General features: G+C 38.3%; 1 protein-coding gene across 3 annotated transcripts in view; it reads left to right on the forward strand.

Annotated features, from left to right (window-relative positions):
* Positions 1 to 2,094: 2,094 nt before the first annotated feature.
* Positions 2,095 to 23,600, forward strand: part of enox2 (ecto-NOX disulfide-thiol exchanger 2) — a 209,735-nt gene continuing 188,229 nt past the window's right edge. For all 3 annotated transcript variants that reach the window (XM_074649303.1, XM_074649302.1, XM_074649305.1), the window contains exons 1-2: positions 2,095 to 2,277; positions 21,202 to 21,297. Coding sequence is in view for 2 of the 3 variants with exons in the window: in XM_074649302.1 (XP_074505403.1) it covers positions 21,210 to 21,297 (88 nt within the window). In the remaining variant the exon portion in view is untranslated. The remainder of the gene's footprint in view (positions 2,278 to 21,201; positions 21,298 to 23,600) is intronic.

A 23,600-nucleotide genomic window follows, 5' to 3' on the forward strand; every position in this document is an offset into this window, starting at 1 on the left:
ACTTATCATCTGTTTTGTTACGCAAAATTTACCATGAAAAGTAACTTGTAGCTACAGCTGGTTTCTAGCTAATGGAGTAAAAAGTAGACCGACAATATTTCCCTTAATGTAGCAGAAAAGAAGTATAAAGTAGTAAAAAATGGATATACTCAAGTAGGCCTTTAGTATCTCTTGTACTTAAGTACAATTCTTGAGAAAATGTATTTTGTTACGTCCCATCACTGTCACTATATATTTAGTTTCACTATGAGTAACTTCAGACTTGTTTGGATGCTTACTGTATGAGGCAGAGTATGCTGCACATATTCTACGTTACATATTTTGCTGTATTGCAAAACATTTAAATTTGCAATTTCAGTGAATATCTTCCTCCTGTAAGGACAAACTCATGCAACTTTAAATTTCATCAAACCCATCTACATAATAGTCTTGTATTAATTTGAATTTGAATCAGCAGAAGATGAAGAAGAAGAAGAATAATGACAGCTGTAAAAGAAGATAACGACGTCTGATAAATGCAGCAGATGGACACAAATTAGTCTTCTGGGTCTTTAAAAACTTCAACAGTTAAAAGTAAAATATGCGAGCTGCCAACTCCAGGAGGTTAAAATTGTATATTTTTGTATAATTAATAAAAGAAAACGATTAAGTGTCTTTCCTGTGAAATATGATGAGAAATAAAAAACTGGATGTATCCATCAAAGTCCTCTAAATATATGCAAGAGCTCAACATTCATAACCATTGATATTTTATGTTTTATACATGTGTAATTTCACTTTGAATTCAGGGCTTTTATTTGTAAGGAAGCATTTTGACATTGTGGTATTGATCCCTACCAAACTAAGCAGAGACTTTTTTTAAATCTGTCAAATTTCCTTCTATATCACGGATTTAACTGTATTTTAATGTATAAAATGTATAATTCTGGTAGAGAATACTAAATCATAATCTGTTTTAAAATGTGTGATATGTGAACGATTTTATTATGCAAACTCCTCTTTATGTCAAGAAACCCTCAAAACCAAGACATGCTCTTTAATGAAAAATCCTGGAAGTACAGGATCTGAATACTTCTTCCATCAAAGAAAAAATATTCATCCATCATCCATCATCTGCAACCACTTATCCCGTTAGGGGTCGCGGAGGGGCTGGAGCCGATCCCAGCTGACATTGGGCGAAGGCGGGATACACCATGGACAGGTCGCCAGCCTATCGCAGGGCTGACACATAGAGAGAGACAACCATTCACACTCACACTCACACCTACGGGCAATTTAGAGTCAACGATGAACCTAACCTGCATGTCTTTGGACTGTGGGAGGAAGCCAGAGTACCCAGAGAGAACCCACGCTAACAAGGGGAGAACATGCAAACTCCACACAGAAGGGCCCCAAGCCGGATTCGAACCTTCGAATATATATATATATATGTATATAAATATATTATAATAGTGTATTGAAGAAATACTTGGGAAAAAAACGAAGGAAACTGTACTTATTACTCATCCTAAGTACCTTTATTCACTAAGTATTAAAATTAACAATACCTAAAAATAACAATAATAATAAATATATATATATATATATTATGATATTGTATTGAAGAAATACTTGGGAAAAAAACAAAGGAAACTGTACTTATTATTCATCCTAAGTACCTTTATTCACTAAGTATTAAAATTAACAATACCTAAAATTAACAATAATAAAAAAAATAATAAAAGAAAAAAATATATATATATTTCCTTTGTTTTTTATTTGGGAAAAAAACAAAGGAAACTGTACTTATTACTAATCCTAAGTACCTTTATTCACTAAGTATTAAAATTAACAATACCTAAAAATAACAATAATAAAAAAAATAATAAAAGAAAAAAAAAATATATATATATTTCATCCTTTGTTTTTTACTTGGGAAAAAAACAAAGGAAACTGTACTTATTACTCATCCTAAGAACGTTTATTCACTCTGTCTCTGTTCAGTACAGTTATTTTGACAACAGCACCAAAACGAAACCATCCTCTCTATCTCGCCTGTAGGGGGACGCGAACAAACGTCAACAAACAGCACGTGTCGGTCCTCTCGCTTTCCGTACTTGGCTCCGCCATTGTGTGACAGTTCTCTCGTTGCTAACCAGAAGCTTCTCCTGGTTACCTGGTTACCTACTCAACAAGAACAACAACAGAGAGAGAAACTAATAACAAGAGTCGTGTGGATTATTCAGGACTTCTTCCAGCGACACAGAGAGCATGAAAGAGGACAGACTTCACCTCCAGGTACTTTAATACTTCCTCTTTGCTTTCCTCTTTCACTTCTCAGGTGCTAACTTCCGTTAGCATCTCTGAAGTTTACAATGAGTCACAATAAGGTTGACTGTTTATTACATGACACACGTTTCTGCCACATGTAAAGCGCGTTGTTAAGTGTCATTTAAAGGGTTTTGTAGGCATGAATTTAGTCTTAACTATCTGACTTTAGTCCGATAACGTGATGTTAGAAAGTAGCCGACGTAACGTAACGTCAGAAATTGAGCAGTTGACGTCACGTCAGCATGTTATAGCGTCATCCTGAGCATCTGCAGTAAAAATCACCCTTGTTTGTTTATTTGTTTTGCACAATTTAAGAGTATACAACAAGTAAAAGTAGTCCATGTTTTACTTAAAGTGAAAGAGCAAAAGTATTAGCATCAAATCACACTGAAAGTACGAAAAGTAAATGTACTCATCATGCAGAATGGTCCATTTCAATGTTTTATCTTTACGTCAAGTGGAGGCTAGAAGAGGATCAATGAGTAGCAGTCACAGTGTGATGGTCACAACTATTTTATGTAGTGATGGCGAGCTGAAGCTTCATGAAGCTTTCCAGCAAATTGGTTCATTTCTCAAGGCTTCATGTGCACGAAACCACCTGGTAGTCAAAGAGTGTAAAACAGGCAGATATGATCTTAACCATGTGATCAGTGATATTCTGTATTTTGTTCCAGTAAAGGCTGTTGGGAATGACTATAAACAATGAACAAAATATATATTACCATGTAATCCATTTATATCTATATAATATATAATATAATGTCTATTTTCTAGTAAGTATATTATGAGTATATAACATACATGTATAATAAACTGTAATTGTTTTATGAGGAATGCATCTTATGTGTGTAAACCAATCCTTTGGTCAATAATTGTATTGTAGTGTAGTGTAATATAATATAATAATGGCAGGAAGGGTAATATTAGTGTTCTGTGTCACTTCTGGAAAGTGGCATTGGTTTAACCAGTGAAGATCTGAACCACTTCCTGAACCAGTCACGCGGTACGGCCGGGCAGCGAGGCTTCGGACGTCATCAATGACGTAATTGGTCTAAAACGATACAAGCCTCGATACGCTCATCGCGGAAAACTTCCTGGATTACTCGACACACGCTCCGAAGCCTCGGCACAGCACGTAACATCACTAACATAAAGCGCGTTGTTAAGTGTCATTTGAAGCGTTATGTGTTATGCATGAATTTAGTCTAACTATCTGAATTTTGTCCGATAACGACGTAACGTAACGTAAGAAATTGTGCAGTTGACGTAATGTTAGCATTTAATATCGTAGTCTTCAGCATCTGCAGTGAAACCCCCACCCCCCCCGCCCCCTTCACTGTAAACCCAGATTTTATTTGAATTAAACTTTTAAGTGGTCATTACTTATTCTTTCATGTTTTGTAAGAAACCGGTGTCATTACTAAATCAAATCCGTTTTTTGCACTAATCAGCTGAAGTTTGCAGTGCAGTTATCATGTTAAGCAGAGATAACTTAGTATGTTAGGTTTTAAGCAGAGATAACTTAGTATGTTAGGTTTCTGTAGGGAGGGGAGGGGCTTGTTTCAAATTCAAGGTGAGCTGATTACAGAGCTCCGTCAGAGCGTGAAGGAAGAAGAAGGACCGTTAACACCGAGGAGGAGAGAGTCCGTCCTCTCTGCTGTCTGACCGGCTACTCTGAGAGAGCTGTGGATTTGTTTTGAAAGCACCGTGGTGGAATGGTGAGTGTGTCTGATATCTTTCAGGGGAAACTGATTAACGTTTCCAAAAGACCGCTGCGGTGACCGCCGGTTAGCTAAAGTTAGCTAAAGTTAGCTTAGTATTAACGTGCCGACAGTTTTCTGTCGGTTCACAGTTTATAACGTGAACGTTTAACTTGTAACGTTACCACCGGTGTGAGACACACCGCTAAATACTAACTAGGTCGGCCGTTAGGTAATGTCGAGCCGTCGGTGTAGCAGAGCTGTAACACTGTTAGCATGTGGCTAATGCTAGCTAAGCTATATCTGATGTGCTAATGTAACGTTACTGATTCAACATGGTGTTAACGGTTACCATAGCATTAGCATTAGCTACATCATGAGTGATTGTTTTACATTTATTGCAGTAACTTAGCTGACTTTCAAAGGACGAGAAAATTAGTTTTTTAAGTTGGTTATAATTAACATTTTGAGCTAAACATTGAGCTAAACATTGAGCTAAAAGTATTCTTATGTTCTGTTGTTACAGGTTCATGTGAAGAAGTGTGATCAATTTAGATTTCTCACAGCTAATGCCAAGAATTATTTTTAATCAAAGCAAATACTTATTTATTTCCTAATCATTTGAATTGTGTATTTTTATGCAAATAACCACTATAGATGACAATAACAAAGGAAAAGGAAAACATTTAGAATTTCTGATGGTGTACACTGACTTTGGGACGGTTAAAATAATTTTTCGGGATGGTTCCGGGGCGGTGGTGAAAAAAAGTGCTGTCAATTATAGTTCTTAAAAAAGAAAATCGGAATCGGCAGGGCATCTCTACTTTCTTATAACCATTCATTTCTTGTCATTCTAGCTATGTAACGTGTTGTCATTTTACTCCCCAAAAGACTACAGAGCCAACTGCTGTTCGGACATTGGGGCTCAGAGGGCTTCCCATTGTCCTTGGTGAAAACCCCACAGACTTCTACAGAGCAGGCTTTGTAAGTAACCAGTTACGTTCTTATATATATCTAAAAGGACCAGAGTTGGGTGATATTTTGTGTTTGTGTAATCTATTCCAGCAGTCATAACCAATTCACACCTTCCCTCATGTGTGTGACTTTCTTGTGACTAGGCTACATTGCTTAACATTACTGATGGCTATTAAATAAGAAATGTCATGATTGTGATCTTATGTTTATATTGTTTATGAAGGATGCTGATGATGATGACTCATTCCGCCACATCGAGATTGGAATCCTCCAGGTTGGGCCTGAAGGTGCTGCGGTTGCATCTTCCCTGCATCTCAGTCCAGCCTCTTTGCAGGTCATCATTGAGGGAGAAGTTGTGATGGACAACATTAAAGACCTTCCTAAAGCAATGTGCCTTCTGTTTGGACTTTCATATACACTGCATCTCAACTACCCCAAGTCTATGAAGTTCACATTCCAGTTCATCCAACCGGTACCTCTCACATTGGGCCACAGTGAACTAAAATCAAGGTTACAAACCTTGAAGAACCAGCTTGCAATGTAAAGAAATTCTATGTTAAGTCTACTGTGAGAAGCCATTTTTTTTTCACGGCGTGCCATGCAGCCGCAGTTAATATAGGTCAGTATATGTGAGGTGGTCTCAAAGGAGGCCACACACACACACACACGCACACACACGCATACATACACGCACACAAAATCCATAAGGTGCTCCCATATAAAAAACGTTTGAGCTGTGCCTTTTTTTTGTCTACCTGTATCTGTCGGAGTATAAATGTTTGCATTCTGGTGTGTGTCTATTGTTATGAGGATGATAGTTCTGTAGCATAATTAATATGTGAACACTTTATGTACTGTATGTATGCTTGTATATAATGTTTAGGTCTTAGATGCAGAGTCAGCTCAACCTTTTATACAGTTTTAATACCTGTCTATATGTATCCAGTCGTTCACATGTATACTGCAGATAATGTTAATTGTTTTTTGTTGTCAATAAAATACTAAATTTAAATGTATTGTTTCATTTCTTCCCTTCAATGCAATTTATTGAAACAATAAAATCTCAAAACCGCAATAGTATAATTAATTAAATTAGAAGAAAAAACATTTAGTTGTATTAACAAATGACTAAGTAGCAATGAATAACTTAAAATAATAATTGTGGGAAAAAATAAAAAACATAAAAACAGATACATGGACAACATGGGGAAAAGCAATTACAAGACAGCAATTAAATGACCCTTAACAGCAATTAAATGACCCTTAAGGGTGTTGAGCTAATGATTCCTTTTCACTTTTATACATACTACAGCTGGTTAGTCCTGATGTGGGGTCAAAATGTTTTATCTTTACGTCAAGTTTGAGGCTAGAAGAGGATCAATAAGTAGTCACAGTGTGATGGTCACAACTATTTTATGTGATTGAGTAGAGCACGAGCTTCCAGGAGGTTATTTTGAGCACAGAGTAACCGTTGATTGCACCAATCATGGCAGCCATTATGGCTGAACTTTAGAGAGATGCCTCCAAGAGGTAGACACGATTGTTATCTCTATTCTAGCCTGTTTTGTACCTCACCTTTAGTAAATTAAAGTTATAACGTTCAAACAATACAAGGTTATACAGGTTTGACTGTAATAGTAAATGAATAAATGTTGAGGAAAACTTTAATCTGGGAAAAAGTATAGAGTGCGGTTGACATGTTGGCCCTTTTCACAGCAGCCATTTTGACATGTCATTGCAGGGTAAACAGGTGTAATTAATAACAATAATTATGGCCCTGTTCCATTGTGCATACTGGCTCACTGGAATGGCTGTGACACGCTACATACAACGGGACCATAATTCATTTTTTATCAATTACACTTGTGTTTACCCCGCTATTGGTGCCTTACGATGCAACTTTGTTTACAACATGGGAAGTCGTGTACACGATATGCTTGACGTTAAGTCGCGAGAACACCGCTGCTAAGCAACGGCAATATTAACGTTACTGTCGGCGTCTGGAAGCCACAGAGGCTAACAATTTAGCAAGCTAGCAAGTGGGTAACATAATGCAGGAAATGCAAAAGCGTAGTGACAGAGGAAAAAGATGAGGCCGTAGGGAATATCAACATTTTCCTAGTAGTATAGGTAGTAGGTAGTATTGGTAACTTTGGATATCGTTTTTCGAGCACAATTGTCAAAACAGTTCAGATCAATTAGCAGCCAGTAGCGGCTAAAGTATAGGACTTATAGTCACAATAACTAATACTCTAGAACTAATGAATAATTTCAATATAGATCAAATTGTAGATTATCTTTTGGATTTAATGAATAATTGTTAAGTCTACAAAATTTGAGGTCAATTCTTCAAATTGCTTGTTTTGTTCATATAACAGTCCAAAACCCAAAGATATTCATTTAACAATGATACAAAACAAGCTATTTTTTATATTTGAAAAGCTGGAACCAGAGAAAATTTGGATTTTTTACTGGATAAATGACCCCTGTTATCTCTGTGTGCATTGTTAACATTGTTTTTTATTTATTTATTTTCTTTGTCCTCTGCTTTCTGTTGTTGTTTCTCTCTGCACAATGAAGCACTTTAATGAATTAGCTGATCAACTTGAATCCACTTTGATAATCAATTAATCATTTAACTCAACTTTATGGCACTTCAACACTGACGATCCAGTCAACTAATGTTTCAGCACTGGGGTCAAGTAGTAAATCAATCGTTTGCAGAAACTAGTTTTGGGTCAAATTATTGTGCTGTGCTGTGGTTTGCTCTGTGCAGTAAGACAGTTTTATGAGCGCTGTGTGAGTGATATGGAAATAATAAGAATCACCATTGTGGTACTTATGTAAATGTTCAGACGACCAGTCTTTGATGAGGGCACGAAAAGTGGTGAGCTCGCCTCTAAAAATATGGAGGATCATTACCGAAGACACCCCTGCAAATACATTCATTTCCAGAAAGGCTCATGATGAGGTGCATTTCTTTGGAGAGATTTGAAGGATTACTGAGTCATTAATGGTAACCTAATGCCAGTGATATATGGGGTGTCATGCAGGTCTGAAGATCTGAGTCCAATAATGAGCTAAAGCATGTCTTCACAGGTATAATCCTAAATCTTGACTCCACATTTTGCGATGAGAGGCGCCGCTGACAGCAAAGGTTAATCCTCCTATTGATTAAAAATGGAGGATGCCATTGGTTCTGGCCCCCCTCTGAGTCCCCATTGTCAGAAATACAACCAAAATCTGGCTGGGAAAAAAGACACTTGAGGTGCTTTAAGCGTTTTTAAAAAACTGTTTATTCAAGGACAAAGCAACTGCATGGATATTTATATCTGCTGCAGAGCTGTGGGCCAATATCTACAATATTTAATTCAGTTTTTGTAATTTGATTTATTTCCTGTGATGCTGTTGAGACTCACTTAAAGCAAGGAGGTCAGGTGATTCATTAAATGACTGGGCTATGGATGTATAAGTAGCTTATTACTTAATATAACAATGAAGTATGCAACCAATCATGCAATCTTTAATCAAGGTTTAATCAAAAGATCTTTCTTTGCTCCAATGTGCTGAAATGACTAGTTGATGAATCGATATATAAATCGACAGAAAATGAATCACCAACAATTTTGATTATGGATTAAGTCATTTTTCAAGCAAAATTGCCAAACATGTGCTGTAGAGCTGCAGCTAACAATTATCTTCATTATTGATTAATCTTACAGTTATTTTAGCAATTAATCTTAAGTCTATGAAATATTAAAGAATAGTAAAAAGAAAAAAATGGTATTTACAATTTCTGAAAGTTCACTGTGATTTCAATTTGTTTGTTTTGTTCAACAAAAAGTCCAAAACCTCAAGATATTGAGTTTGTTGTCATACATTACAAAGAAAAACAGCAAAGCGTCACATTTGAAATGCTGGAAAAAAAATAATTTTTGCTTGGAAAATAGTTGCTGATTAATTTTCTGTCGTTGGACTAATCGTCTGCAGCTCTAATTAGCTACTGGCATTTGCTGATTTCTCTGTGTTATATTACTGTGCATAAACTGGATTTATTTGGTTTTGGAAAAAGCAAGTTATATGATATATGAGATCATGATAAGTAGGTTATCTTAGCTTTTATTTTCACGTATTGAATACTAAGCAGAAACTTTTGAGCACAGATAATGAACTTTATTGCAGCCACAGCTACCAAAATGATATTTAATTCTGTGACATTTTGATGCTCGGCATTTCCAGGAAGAGCCCCGTTTCCATTATGCTGTGGTTATTAAGCTCTTCTTGTATTCTGTTTATCAGGTGAAGGATTAGGTTCAGTAGTTGACGTGCCTCCTTCTACTTGGCCCTGATTTATTTAAGCAGCGTTGAGGACTGCCGGACCAAGATGTAATAGGGGTGTCAATATTCCTCATGTCAGCAGGTTGTGCTTCATTACTCTGTCTGATTGATCCAGCATCCATGTGGTTCCATGACCTTGCTTTGCACAAATAAGTACTGCACCCAGGCCAGTGTTACCTGATCTACTGCGCTGTCGATGGATCTGTGCTCGACTCGGAGGCACAGGACAGAGACATATGAACACCACAGCTGTGAGTGCTGAGGGGCTTCTACATGTATAATAGAGTAGGAGGCCTATTGTTACACGTTATGATGTCATTGTGCTCTCTGTTGAATTTAAGTCTGATCAGCTGGGAACAATGGTTGGCTCTAATTTGTAGGAGACATCGGAGAGAATTAGAAATATGAGGAGGGGACGAGGATCATACGCTATGGACAACTAAGACCCCCTTTACACCTGGCATTAAAATGCATCTCGTATCCAGATTAGATATGATATAACCTGATTACATTTACACCTGGTATTAATATGTGTCTCCTGTGTCCACATAGAGCTCCGTTTCCTCTGTCTGAAAGGGCTGAGAGGAAGGCTGCATTATGCACAGAGGCGCGGACACATCAGCCTCAAAACGCCGCCGTTCAGGGGGAGAGAGCTTGCAAAAGTTGATTACTACCGAAGCTCCGGAGCCTAAAAATGGTACTCGGGACAGCCCTAGCGGTACATATTTCTGCCCACGTAGTTGTTGTATGTGGGTTGAAAACGCAATTGCATTTTCACTTGTGTTCAATGTGGTCACAATGCGACCCTTACCACCTCCGGAGGTGGTTTGGCTTTAATCATAATCCGTCCTCAATGCGTTTTGGGTGCATTTACACCTGTACTTTCATGTAGTCAAGCACAATGTGATTGCAATCTGATTTTGAATGTCAATTGTAAAGGGGATGAAAGGTAGCTGAAGTGGCAGTAGCTAATGTCCTACAAACTCCTTCCACCGAGATGCACCGATTCGATTTGTTGGATCAGTATCAGCGCCATCACCTAACTAGTTATTGGATGGATGTGGCCAATCCACATTATGATTATTGTCTTGATTGATCATTTGGTCTATAATATGCCAGGAAATAGTGAAAATGCCCATGATCACAGTGTCCTAAAGCCTAGAGGGATGCCATTAAATTGCTTGTTTTGTCTGCCAAACACTCCAAAATCTAAAGATATTCTGACGTAAGGCAAAGAAAAGTTTTAAATCCTCACAGTTCATTCATTGAGTCACTGCCGCTAACTTAATTTTTTAGTGACACTGCATCACTGATGCATATTATTGTTTTATTGATGACTATATGCCAGGTATTGGATGGGTACTCTGAGTTTAGGTATCAGAATAGATATTGGGAGAGAAAAAGACGGATCAGTCCACCCCTAAAACTCATACTAAACATAACATTTCTAACCTATTTTTAACAACACATTTCTAAACTTATACACCTAGCCATATTAACACAAATACCTAAACAAAACAAAACAATCTGTAACACCTACAATTAGGCCTTCAAACCCAATACCATATTATAAACGTTATCATCTGTAACTGCATAAACAAAATACAGACTGCCTACCTTGGAGCTATGAACCCCATCATGTGACTGATGATGTCTTCCTTTGTTATTGTCCCCCTTGTCAGATTCATATTTAATGATATTCATATGTTTGCTTACATAGTAAGTAACATACACCCTGACCAGAACTGACCTTGATTTCATCATATTTTAATTAGTAGTAAACCAGACTATTTTTTTATTTATTTAAATGAAGAATTTCTTTTTGGAAAATTGCACAAGTTACATCATGAATGGCTCTCCGAGTCTCCTCTGATAGAGAGGCCTTTCAACTTTCATTTAAAAGAGAATTTATTTGTTACAACATGCTATTGGAGTAAACTGCTGTAGCAATCATCGTCTTATTAAAAGTGCATTTGTCTGCACTGCATTTCAGATCTGTCGGTTCAGTTGAGTTTGGATGTTAGGTAAGGTGACCGTGGCTGCTAAGCTTCAATAAAAAATGCAATAACCTTACATTTGAAGTCAAAAGCCTGTGCTGCATACAAATATTGGGTAGTTTTTCACTAAGCTAGCCTGTTCAAAATATGATCTTGTTCTGTCAAAAGAGATTAACAGTGGTGGCCAGTGCTTTATGCTGTGCTTGACTTGCTTTACATGAGCACAGAAATCAATCGTCATATGTAGGTGATTAATAGCTGCTGCTTTTCAGAATCAGTGACAGCTCTATTTTTTAATTGGAAAACACTTTATTCATGAAAATAATTGACTTCAGAATTAGGCTGGACTAGGTTGACATTGACCTATACAATTGCAAGCAATATGTGCATAGATGTGCATATTCACCACCAGTCACTATCTCATTTATACTGTGGTGGACAGTACACATTTATGTTTAGGCCCCGGCAGTTGAGTTATATATGGAAAATATCCCATCTTTGTGGACACAAGGAGAAATATGTTGTTTCCTTCTGCGGTCTTAATTCAGTTTATTAAAATGCATTACAATGACAGCACACCCACTTTCCACCATATGGTCAATATTTTTATTACTTGAAATTGCTGTGAGTGGTGGGCAGTACCTCTGCTTTCAGAGCCCACATATCAAGTGTGTGTCATGTCCTTGATAATCAGTGGGCAATGTTAGAGTAGCTGAAAGCTTGTTTAGGAATATTAATGAGGTATGGGTTTACACGCACATAGACGAGATCTATAGGGCAATATAATTAAAAACATGCAATTCTGCTGCATAGCATAAAAATGTGTTTTTATAGAGCACGTCAATCATAAACTAGACAGACGTTTTGCTGGTGCACCACAGCTCTAGAGGACTGCTGCTATTGTAAAAACTAAAATTGAACTTCAATATTTTGTTCATACTGAAGGCGAGGCTGTCAAAATCCTGTCCACGACTTTCTGCTACAGCAGTCCTAGACTAACACTCTGCTCTTCACAGACACAATACACAAGACTGGAGGAAACCATTAATGGAAAGCTGTGATACAGGTTATATTTACTTAATGCGGAGGTATTAAGCTGTTAAACATATCATTATCTGAACTGGATTGTTTTTAGAGCTGAAAGGATTTGTCGATCAATCAGTTGGGTGATTGACAAAAAATTAAGTGGCTAACTATTTTGATAATTATTTTCTTTAAAGGTGCTAAACGCGTAATTGAGAGCATATCTATTGCCTCTCAACGGCTCTCAACATGGCGACGGCTGAGCCGCTGGCTTGCAGCCAACGGTGCTAACGGCGCTAACAATGCAAACAACGGCAACCGTGCGGACAGATCTAACAGTGTTTACTAGGGCTGTGTATTGGCAAGAATCTGGCGATACGATACTTATCATTATACTGGGGTAACGATTCGATATATTGTGATATATTGAGATACTGTAGCAAGGCAATATATTGATATAAAATATATTGAGATACATTTTTTTTCAAATCTAATTTTAGGAAAACTGTCATAGTATAAAGACACACCACCCTATGTATAAAATTTTAGAGAAAAAAAGGCACTGTGTGAAATGGCTCCTATGGGGACTAACATCATCACACATTAATCCAATTGGACTCATTGGATCCACAAGAGTCTCAGCTTTACAGTGATACCCAATTTATACAATTCTAAGACTGTTTAGGGACCTCAGTATGCAGACATATTAAAATACACCATTTTTGAATGGGTGGAAAAATAAGATATTTGATTGCATGCAAAAAACGACTTGGTTTTTGCCCAATTACAACTCACACAGAGGGAGAGTGACTTCATCTTTGCTCAGGTAGACATTACTCTATATCTTTACATAGCAAATAGTTGTTTGCTGCTATATTAATGCTCCTCTGAATGTCAAATAGAGAACCTTTAAGTCATTTTTCACGGAAAATGACAGATATCTTCTATTTCCAACTTCTTATTTGGATTTGCTTTGTTTTATGTGATAATGAACTGAATATTTGTGGGTTTTGGACTGTCGGTTGGCTAAAAACAAGCAACTTGAAGCTTGAATCTCCTTGGGCTTTAGGATGAAGAATACTCGCTAATGAAAATAATCATAAGTTGGAGCCCTAATTGTTTTTACTGTTTTAATGTTGGTCTGCTGTAAGCACACTAACTGTATTATTTAGGAAAATATAAATGTTGAATCGGGGCTAACTCGGATTTAGGGAGTAGGGGCGAAAAACTCAATCATGATATCCTTATACAAGAGTAGAGTTACTCCCAAAAAAGGACAGAGGCAGTTTCAAGCTTTTGGTTAAGACACTAATTATTGCAGGAAACAACAGCTAATAAATACCAAACCAATTACTCCGTTGCATTAATTAGGCTGATGTCACTGGCCTAAACGGTTTGCAGGACGTCAACAGGATGTCCGCACCCACTGCTCTCAACATTATGCACACAACTTTAGCTCCTTAGAAGCTTATACACCACTGTTCAAAAAAGGTTCACATCTGTTGATGACAAATGCTTCATTAAGAAGTAGGATGTCCCATTATTTCCTTTGGTAAACAAGCAGTGTAGGCTTGTGACACCGTCAGCCTAATTAATGGCACACCTGGTATTTATAAGCTGTTGTTTTCTGCACTAATTATTGTTTTAAAGTAAAACTGAAGGCTTAAAACTGCAAAAATAAGTTGTTTTTTCTCCTCATTCATGTTTTAAATATCAGTGGATCTCATCATGATAACCTTGCATGGTATTTAAATACTGCCTGAAGATGATCACTCCCACTAATCCCATCATTAATGTGAATGTAAACACTTGTCAGTCTATTACAGCCCACCACTGACCTTTTGCTTATTAATATTATTGTGGTGTTTCTTGCCTCTGTTAGTTTGTTTGTTCTAAATATAACAATGTATTCTTAGTGTTTGCAGTGTCTTGTGTAAAAGTGCCCCAACGTTATTTTGATTTCATCTGCTAAATCTGTCTGACTAGACTCTCCTGCCTGAGGCTATCTTGCTAAACTTAGCTGGGTGGATGGCACCATGTTGAGAACATTCCCCATGTTCTGAACCAAATTGTTTTTGTCCCACTTCGGGTGAGCAAAGGTGACATTTCTCATTATGAGATGTTTTATTGACCCTTAAGGGGATTTGGGAGCTGGATAAGAAGAGGCAGGCGGTGGGAGGGTGCCATCTGAGCGAATCAATAAGCTTGTGTGTATATTTTGGGTTATGCATACAGTACCTACCTACCCACCACAAAACAACAATGTGAGAGAAGAGAATAGTGAAAAGAGTTAATAGCAAAATAATATCTATATGAATTTGTGCACAGGATGTATTTTTTTCTTTTAATAACTATGAGTTGGGGATCCTCACCCAAGGACATTTGAAGGTTTTTTACTTAAAACTGCATCATTTTGGACCATTATTATTCATATAAATAATGCCCAAAAAGCCAAAAGCCAAATTTTTCTAATGAAAAACACTTCACATATATAAAGTCATACTAAAGCAAGCAGACAAGACATAAAGTATAGTATACAATAATGCAGGACAGTGAGGATACAGCCATTTCATACATAATATATATATATATATTTTTAATTTCCATTGCAGTTATTGCAGTTGCACCCCCACTTCCTGCGCCGATGGTTAAATCCTTCAGTCGCCATCATGAAATCCTGACAACACATAAATATTTATTTGCCTTTAATCAGTTTAATGGGGGCATTTGAATTGTGCTAATTATATTTCATTTAGCCCTTTAATGTTCAGTATCACGTAATGCTGAGTTCAACTGGATATTTATATTTTCTTACAGAGATGCATAGTGCACACTGAGCCTTAAGGAGGCTTTGATTTGAATTACTAAAGCTTTTTAGACATGTTTGATTGCTGAAATTTGCATTAAGAATACATAGCGGTGCAGCTTTCCTTTAACTGATGCAAATAATATTTAATACAGGTCCTAGTGTTATGTCTCATATCAATTGAAAGAGGAGTGTTAGTTTTCAGCTGTTGTGGTAGGAATGTTGAGATGCAGGTTACCTTTCAGGAGAAACCATTTTCCTGCTGCCAGTTGTCATTCTTAAAATAACACAATATACTGGTAAAGGACTGATAAACAAGTAGAATATAATTTCCATAATTTCCCTTTATAAGGCAATGAAGACTTTTTTAATTGAATGTTTTTCTGCTCCATCACTCCAAGCGTATACTCACAGGCAGGATGTTTCTTATTTACAACTTGACATGCACTGCAGGGGTAGAAACGAGGGCAAAGTTAATGTGCAGATGAAGACATTTAGTTGGCATACTAACTTAATTATAGTCACCTCCCTCCTTCGCAGAGGTCTTATGTTACGTTCTGCTCCACTTCACTCAAATGGCTGTTAAAAATAAATCTATTTCACAAGTTTAAACATCGCCTACCTTTCCGGTGTAAAAATAAACTAGCTTAAATGACAGTATGGGAGCATACGCTGTGCGCTTCCCAGGAGGCTTAAAGAAATAGAGCAGTGGACTCACTCGTACTCCAAGTGCCACATGGGAGTTGCTGTAGGTTTACGTACATGAAACATAGAAGATGAATGAAAAATTCACCATGACCTTGCAGTATACACCGGAGATCAACGTAAGTGCATTGGTTCTACTTTCAGGGCATAGCCTAGTGCTTGATAACAGGCTCCATTTAGTCCTAAACACTCACCTCCTATACACAGCCTATTTTGTCCTCAGGCAGACTGAATTGCTGTTGAAATTGGTCCAACTACCTCAGTGCAATACCCTTCCTCTCTCCCTGTGGTCAGTCATTTAGGCTATGTAGCTTTCAGCTTTAGGGTAAATCTCCCCATCAGATCTCAATGGACGTTGATCTTATGTGAAGTCTCCGAAAAGGTGTGAAGTAAATTAATTTCATACCCCGGTAAGTCTGGAAGCTGCAGTGACATTGACAAGTAGAGGGGTGGATGTGCTTTCATTTTAATCCAGCGCAGAGAGAAAAATGCAGTGTTCATCATCACACCCCAAACATGCACGACTTTTCAAATTCATGAGCCGAACAACAATGCAGGCTTTGTTTTGCATTGATTACCTGATCATCTGAGGATGACCCCAGCACTTTTGGACAGAGTAGTTACTTTCCCAAATTTTTTCATAAAAGATGAAAGCCACACTTTTAATCAGGCGGTGCTGATGATGGGTTGTATTTCTGGTGATTGAACCAAATCTCCAGTTGTAGTGATGAGCTGTGAGGACTTTGATTATAGCAAAAAAAAGGGCTCACAACATCATTGCATACTTTACCCTTGGCTATCATGTCCTGTATGAATGACATCTACATATTTCAAGCTAATGGGAGCTGGAATTAGATACCGTGGATTTCTAAGCCCTTGTGTGCCGGGTTTCTTAGGATTTGATTAGTTGCCATCTGTCTGTCTTGCTTTCCTGGTTTTATCTGAATGTGCTTTTATTTGAAGGATTATAGAACATACGAAACCTATTTATCTACCCGTGTTACATCCAGAAAAAAATCCGGAGCAGGCTTGCAGCCAGACATATGCCACACGCTGGATTTGTGTTTGTGATTCCTCTCAAGCCTATCAAACACTAAAGCTTCGAATGACTGTACAACTGAAACCCAATCTTACCCTGGTAGATTTTGTAAAGATAGGCTTGCTTGGCCCTGTCACTGTGACTTTTTGATGAAAGATAGCGGCTGATTAGCTGCCAAGACATTTGAAATGACTCCAGCTCTAAAGCCAGGATACAATTCTGACAGAGCTCTCTGTGTCTGAAGCAGCCAGACATCTGGATTAATGTGTGAAAGGATTTGACTGGTTTTCCTCCCTCTGAGCGCTGCGGTGCTGCTGGAATCAGAGAGAGAGAGATCTTTAGAAATGTTTATCCTTTTGTTTCAGCAGGTAACTCTGTGAAAGTTTTACTTCTCTCATGAATATGTTTATTTGCCGAGTGAATGAAAATGAAAGTAACTACATTTTCATTAAAAAAGTTTAATGCTTTATTGCAATGTTTCTTTCATCATCTTCCCAACAATTGTTTTTCATAAATATCATATTATTAATACTGAAACCTCATAATACAAGCAGGAGAATTCGCTGACTAAATGTTAGTTATATAATTTTGACACAAAACTAAGACATCCCTGTCTCTTAAGAATTATGTTCTCATACAACTAAACTGCATTCTCAATTACGTTTGGGGGTATTTTGTCACGGATTGTGTTTGTCTTTGACATCAAGAGCGATGAGCAGAGCAGGTGACGTAGTATGTCGGGCAACCATTAATGAAAGTTACATGGAACAATGATAATGAAAGTTGCTTGGTATAATAACAAGCATATCAAGTGAGAAAGTTCACTACAGGCGGGCAGGAGAGGTGGTGGATGGGTCAAACAAACATAGGATTTTCCCCCAGGAGACCGCTGTTTGTTTCCCGTGTGAAACTAAAGCTACATCCACACTAATACGTTTTTGCTTTAATACGTTTATGCCTAGCGTCCACACTACTCCGCCCTTTTTTGATCCCCTAAAACGGAGACGTTTGAAAACACTGCTGACCCGGTTTTAGTTTTAAAACTCCAGAGTTGCGTTTTAGCCTTGATGGACAGAAACGGAGACCTTTGAAAATGCTATGTCCAGCTCTGCTTCCTGTTTACACCGGCACGTGCACACCCAGTGTACGTGAATTGGTCATGTGATTTGCGTTTTCAGATGTGGTAGTATGGACGGAGATTAATTCTGAAACGGCCTTAAAACACTCGTTTGGATGGAGATCGAAAACATATTAGTGTGGCTGTAGCCTAAAAGTGTTTTTGGTTTTGTTTCAGTGTCATAGTCATTTTAAGCCAAACCATCATGTTTATTTTACTAAACCTAACCAAGTAGTTTTGTTGCCTAAACCCAACAAAGTAATGTTGTTGTGTTTTTTGTTTTGTTCCAGACCGTAGTCTGGGAGAAAATACGTTTCCCTCCAAATGTGACTGAGAATGCAGTTTAGTTGTATGGGAACGTGATTTTGTAGGAGACAGAGTTGAACTAAGAGCTGTTACCTGTGTAAGTACATTTTATAAGTTAATGGTTTCAGTAAAAGCATGAAGAAAGAAACTTGTAATTCATGAGGTTAAAGGGGAGGGGTAAGTGGCAAGTCTGTATTCACCTTCCAGTACAGTAATTAGACCTAATGAGGGATTACATTTATCTGCTTTGCCGGCACACTATACATGGAGGCTGGGTGCTGTTGGCTCTCATTTAAAGAAAAATATCCATCTTTCCTTGAGCTTTTCAAAATGAATTATAACATTTTCATAATTTTTCATCATGTAAAAGTTATTTTGATGTCTTCTTCGTCAACTCTCTCAAAGGGACAGGCTTGGACATTGATCAGGAAGGCTTCAGCAAGACAAAAACATACATGTAACATGTCCTGTACCCTTCATGCTAGTTTGTTTAAGGTGGGATTTAAGTTGAGGCTTATCACCTGAGGGTTTTCTAAAATCCCTTTTGGCAAACTCTCCAATTCTTGTCTGCCTCTTCTTTACTCTCAGACTTTTTCTCTTTCATTGCAGTCGTCTGCTAATGTACTGGTTTGCTATGTACTCTACATAGCCAAACGTTTAAATGACATTAGGGAAATGCATTCTCCAGCTTTAATATGCAGTATGTATGTTTTGTATAATCTATGTTCTTGCAAGGTTCAGCAGTTGATGTTAATTGACAAACTAAGTGGTTTAATGTTACTTAAGTGTCCATAAATGGGATTCAGACAGTTGAAGGCGCCATTAGGGAGAACAGCTTAGCAATGTCATCTATAAGAAGGCATTGAGGCATCTGTATTGCGTTGAGGAAGGGACACCCTTTGCCAAATTTGAGAAATTCAGATGGCTAATACAGCAACACGCGGATTAATAGTAATGCCTAATTTGCTGACAGAAACCGTAAGTGTGTCGGTTTCTTTCCTGCTCTCGACTGAAGAAATTCACTGTGATTTTGAGATTTCCTGCCTCTTGCGTAAGCTGTATTCTATCCGAGCCTCTGCCTCGGTGTGAACTGCCACGTGTGACGGTGGCCTTGGTTCACCTGGGAGACGACTGACAGCTGTTGCAACGAGAATGAGGAGTGACACGGGCAATTAAAGGGCTAGATTCAGCCCGGTCTGACCTTCTGATCAATGCTCTCTTATTTAGAGCTGGCAGGCTAGAGACCAGCACTCTTTTTCCAGACTAATAAAGAGGGTAACCGAGAGCAGCTCCTGGGCCGGACTGCCAATACTTTTAACACCCCCATCGATTCTCATTACCGTTAATGGTTTCTTTGCAAGTGTGAGCCGGATGTTGGGGACGGTGTGGGTGGGCATGGGTGTAATCAGCGATTTGGCTAGGGGGCAGAGTCACCATAATATGCCCCTGGTCAGTCGAATGGCTCAGTTTTCAGTGTTTTGATCAATTCCTGTAATACTGTGTGTAAAGATTGTCATTGTGTTGATTATGAGTACCTCCTAAACTTCACAGGAAGCAGGAAAATGTTTTGCAATGATCTTCATTTAAACTTGCTCCAGACCTCTGAATTTCTGCCAACATTTCCGATTTGTTCAGGTCGCTATAAACAAAACAAGAAAGCAGCTAACATGAACAAAGTGTCAGGCTAAATGAATAAAGTGAAACGAAATGGCAATTCAGTCTCATTATCTGACAACTATCGAAACTACATCTTTATCAGTTTAGAGCAAAAAATAACACCACACCAGTCTGGTTTCTCTCAGCAAAACAAGCTCACCTATTCATCCATTTATATTTGTTCGTACAAAACACATCAACTCCAGGCTTCACTCTTTGGAGATCTAATCACTGTAATGGGGCAACAAGGAGGAAGATGAAAAATGCATTTCATTGTCTTTAAATCCCCTGAAACCATCCACTTCCTGCTACATATCTGGTGCTGTTCTCCATCTCTTATAGCTCTACCTAGTATTTTAGTGGCCTACAGAGCTGAGTATTATATTTGTTCTTTGGCTCTAATTAGTGAGCGGCCTGGATTGTAATGTTTCTTCGGGGTTATATGATTCTTATTTTGCTTATCTTAGTACAACTCTTTATACAGTAGTCTGCTGTGGTAGGCTGTCTCTTGAGTTTTTCTTCCTCACTCAAATGTTCTGGGATTACAGCAACATTGTCTGCTCATCATTTCAACATCCAGTGCTGCATTAGAGCCCTTCACACCGACTATTTCTCAAACAATGCAAGGGGTTGTGTAAGTTTGAGCATGTTGCCACAGGGTGCAGGTAAAGAAGATGAATTACAACCAAACAAGCCCAGGATGAAAGTTTAAAATGCAAAGACAGTGGGTTATGTCCTTGTACTCCTCTGAGCTTTGATTGTACAGCTCTAGAAAGTTAATCACAGCAGTAATAATAACTATATCTCCTCCATCTCAATGCTGACCAGGTAGTAGTACAATGCTACAAAATCCACGCCACAAGGTATTTTACCTCTTACGTGTGCTTGCACGTATTTGATTGGGTGTTTTGTTTAATGACCTAACATTGTGCTGTGGGATTAAAGAGGCCAGAACCAATTGTTTTGCCTGATCCCCGCAAGATAGGATCCCCCGCTGAGCCAAAACATTGGTCTCACTGAAACCAGTGACGAAGGCTTGAGCTTTTGCACCAGTGCTGCTGTCAGTGTGAAAGCTGCCTTGGGCTGCGCTTTAGCATCTGAAACTGAAATGTGCTATATCAAAATGGACTTAATAGTGAGTGCTTTAGTTCCATAGCTCTAAAGCTGACTGAAAACCATGAATTTCTTTTAGCAGCGTGGGCTTCATTTTCTACGTTTGTGTTCTGCAGGATCAAAGATGAAACCAAACTACTGCGACGTCCTCTGTGCCAGAGAGAAGTGGCCTGGTACTTCAGAGAATTTCTTCTGTGACGTCAACAACACAGGTACAAGATCCATCCTGTTCACATCTGAATAAGACAGTGATCCTCCACTCCAGTGTATTTTTCCTTTGACGCTTTAGGTTTTATCAGCATGACTCTAACGACAGTAGAGCTGTCCACTTGTGATTGGATCACCCAAGACGTATGTTAATGCCAGGTCTGAACAGGGTCTCTGGCCGCACTCGCCACTCAAAGTTAAACATTTCCTAACTTTTTATTTCGGCCGCACTTCGCCGCAGAATCAAACGGCTGCAGCTGGCTGAGCTCGGGAGCGGCCAGCGCAGCTTTTTCATAGACATCGCATGGCAGCTCGCTGCAGGCTGCACTTCGCCGTTGCTCCGGTGTGAATTCGGTGTAAGGAGATGTTCTTGTTATCAATTAAAATGTTCAGTTTAGCTAAATTTAACAATTCGCAATTTGCCTTTACAGTACTTCTTTGTCATCTTACCTTTCTCTAATTTTTACCATTTCCAATAATTATTTCCAAATTCAACACCTTTCTGAAGCACAGTGTTAATTAGCCTGATAACTTCAGCAGGAAACCAGGTGTGAAAAAAAAAAAAATCTGCGTGGGTGGTATCAGTTCAAATTATTTCAGTCCTTTTTAGTTTATCTTGAGTGTCATTCTGCTGGGAAAGTTTTGCTTGCTTTTGTTTTTTTCTTCAAACGTAGTACTTGTTCCTGTAAATTGATGTTAGCCAAGAGGGCCTACACAAACAGCTGTCATGTGGCTATAATTTGACGTCTGCTATGTTTTGTAAAAGATTTGAAGTGGTTGAATGGAAGTGGAAATGTCTTTAGCAGCTACAGAGTATGGTACGAAGAGGTAAAGCAGTGCTTAACGTATTTTGCTTGCAGGATATCCACTGTTCTTTGTTGTCCCAGAGGCTCAGGTGCTGCTCGCCTCTCAGACTATTAATACTGGAATCTGCCTTCAGATTCAGCAGCAGATAACAGCGGCGGTATCTCCTCTAATTGCCTGTTGCCTAAGAACTACTAACTACTGGAGATGTGGGCTGCATGTCAAATAGTTTTCCCCAACTCGACTCTGTGCCTGCGTTCGGGCCACATGCTCAAATTAGAGCTCTGCTCATTTGAATATACTGCAGTGTATTCCTCTGTCCATGGCATAATTATCTAACCTCTGTTTTAATTTAGGAATTAAAAGCATATCACCATAATATCTCTTAAAATTACAACCTAGTTAAAAATGCATGGTCTGGATTGCTGAACAACAATCTACCCTGAGTACTCTGATTGGTCATTTAAATGACCATTTCAATTAAATTGTAACTGAACAGGCAATACTGCTTCATTGTGTAGTCCTATCTGCAATTTTGAAATACAGCAGAGTTTCTCACAACCATCTGAGTCCATGTGGTTCGCATTTGAGTTGTGGTACATGCAGTGTAGTCCATATGGATTGTATTTGCATACGGACTGTATAGACTGTTGTACATGAGCCGCAGTAAAAATGTGGACCATATGTCATTTGGACGGGTTTCATATTCAAACATTTAACTGAATCTCCTGCTTGTTTTTTGCATTTAGCTTCTGAAACTTCAAATGTATCATCTCCCTGTGAAGTTCAAAAGTTTTTGTCTGTGCCTGTCCGTGATCTACCAAACCAACCAGAGATTTTTTTTAAGGGAAAAATAAACATTTTGGCAGGATTACACAGTTAATGGCCGTGCATCGAATGCCAACTCCTGTTCTCGGCCAAAACACACAATCAAGCTCATTTGCAGAGGAGCTTGAGTCAACAATGCTTGTTGCTACCTGTTTCAAGCAGGACTCATTAATATGAGTTGTTGCTCTCATTCATAATCGTGCCGAGTGGGAACTTGACAGCATTAAGCACTAAAATGAAGAGCGACAATTGCACTTAGCTACTGTGAATGGTGTCTTGTAGTATGTCCTAATTAGGGCTGCACGATTACTGTATGGCAAAAAATCAAAAATGACGATTATTTTGGTAAATATTGAGATCATTTAACACGATAGACATCACGCATTTAGAAAGAACATTTTGTAGCCTACATTTTAAGGTTAAATGCATCAATCTGGTACACTTTGAGAGCAAAATTAAGAAGCTAGAGCTGTGAAGAACTTTGTGCTCTTGTAAACCATTTAGTCATAAACACATTGGTTGTATAGATGAATGGTGATGGCACAGCAAAAAGTCACACCCACAAAGCTTGGTAAATGGTACGGGGTCTGTGGTTTAAGACGTTGAAAGTGCACCGTTGTAAAGGAAAGGGGTGCGCTGGATTTATAACCCAACGCAAAACGAGAGCGTCATTGCA

This window comes from Sebastes fasciatus, chromosome 10 (assembly GCF_043250625.1).
Source record: "Sebastes fasciatus isolate fSebFas1 chromosome 10, fSebFas1.pri, whole genome shotgun sequence".
Classification (NCBI taxonomy): domain Eukaryota; kingdom Metazoa; phylum Chordata; class Actinopteri; order Perciformes; family Sebastidae; genus Sebastes; species Sebastes fasciatus.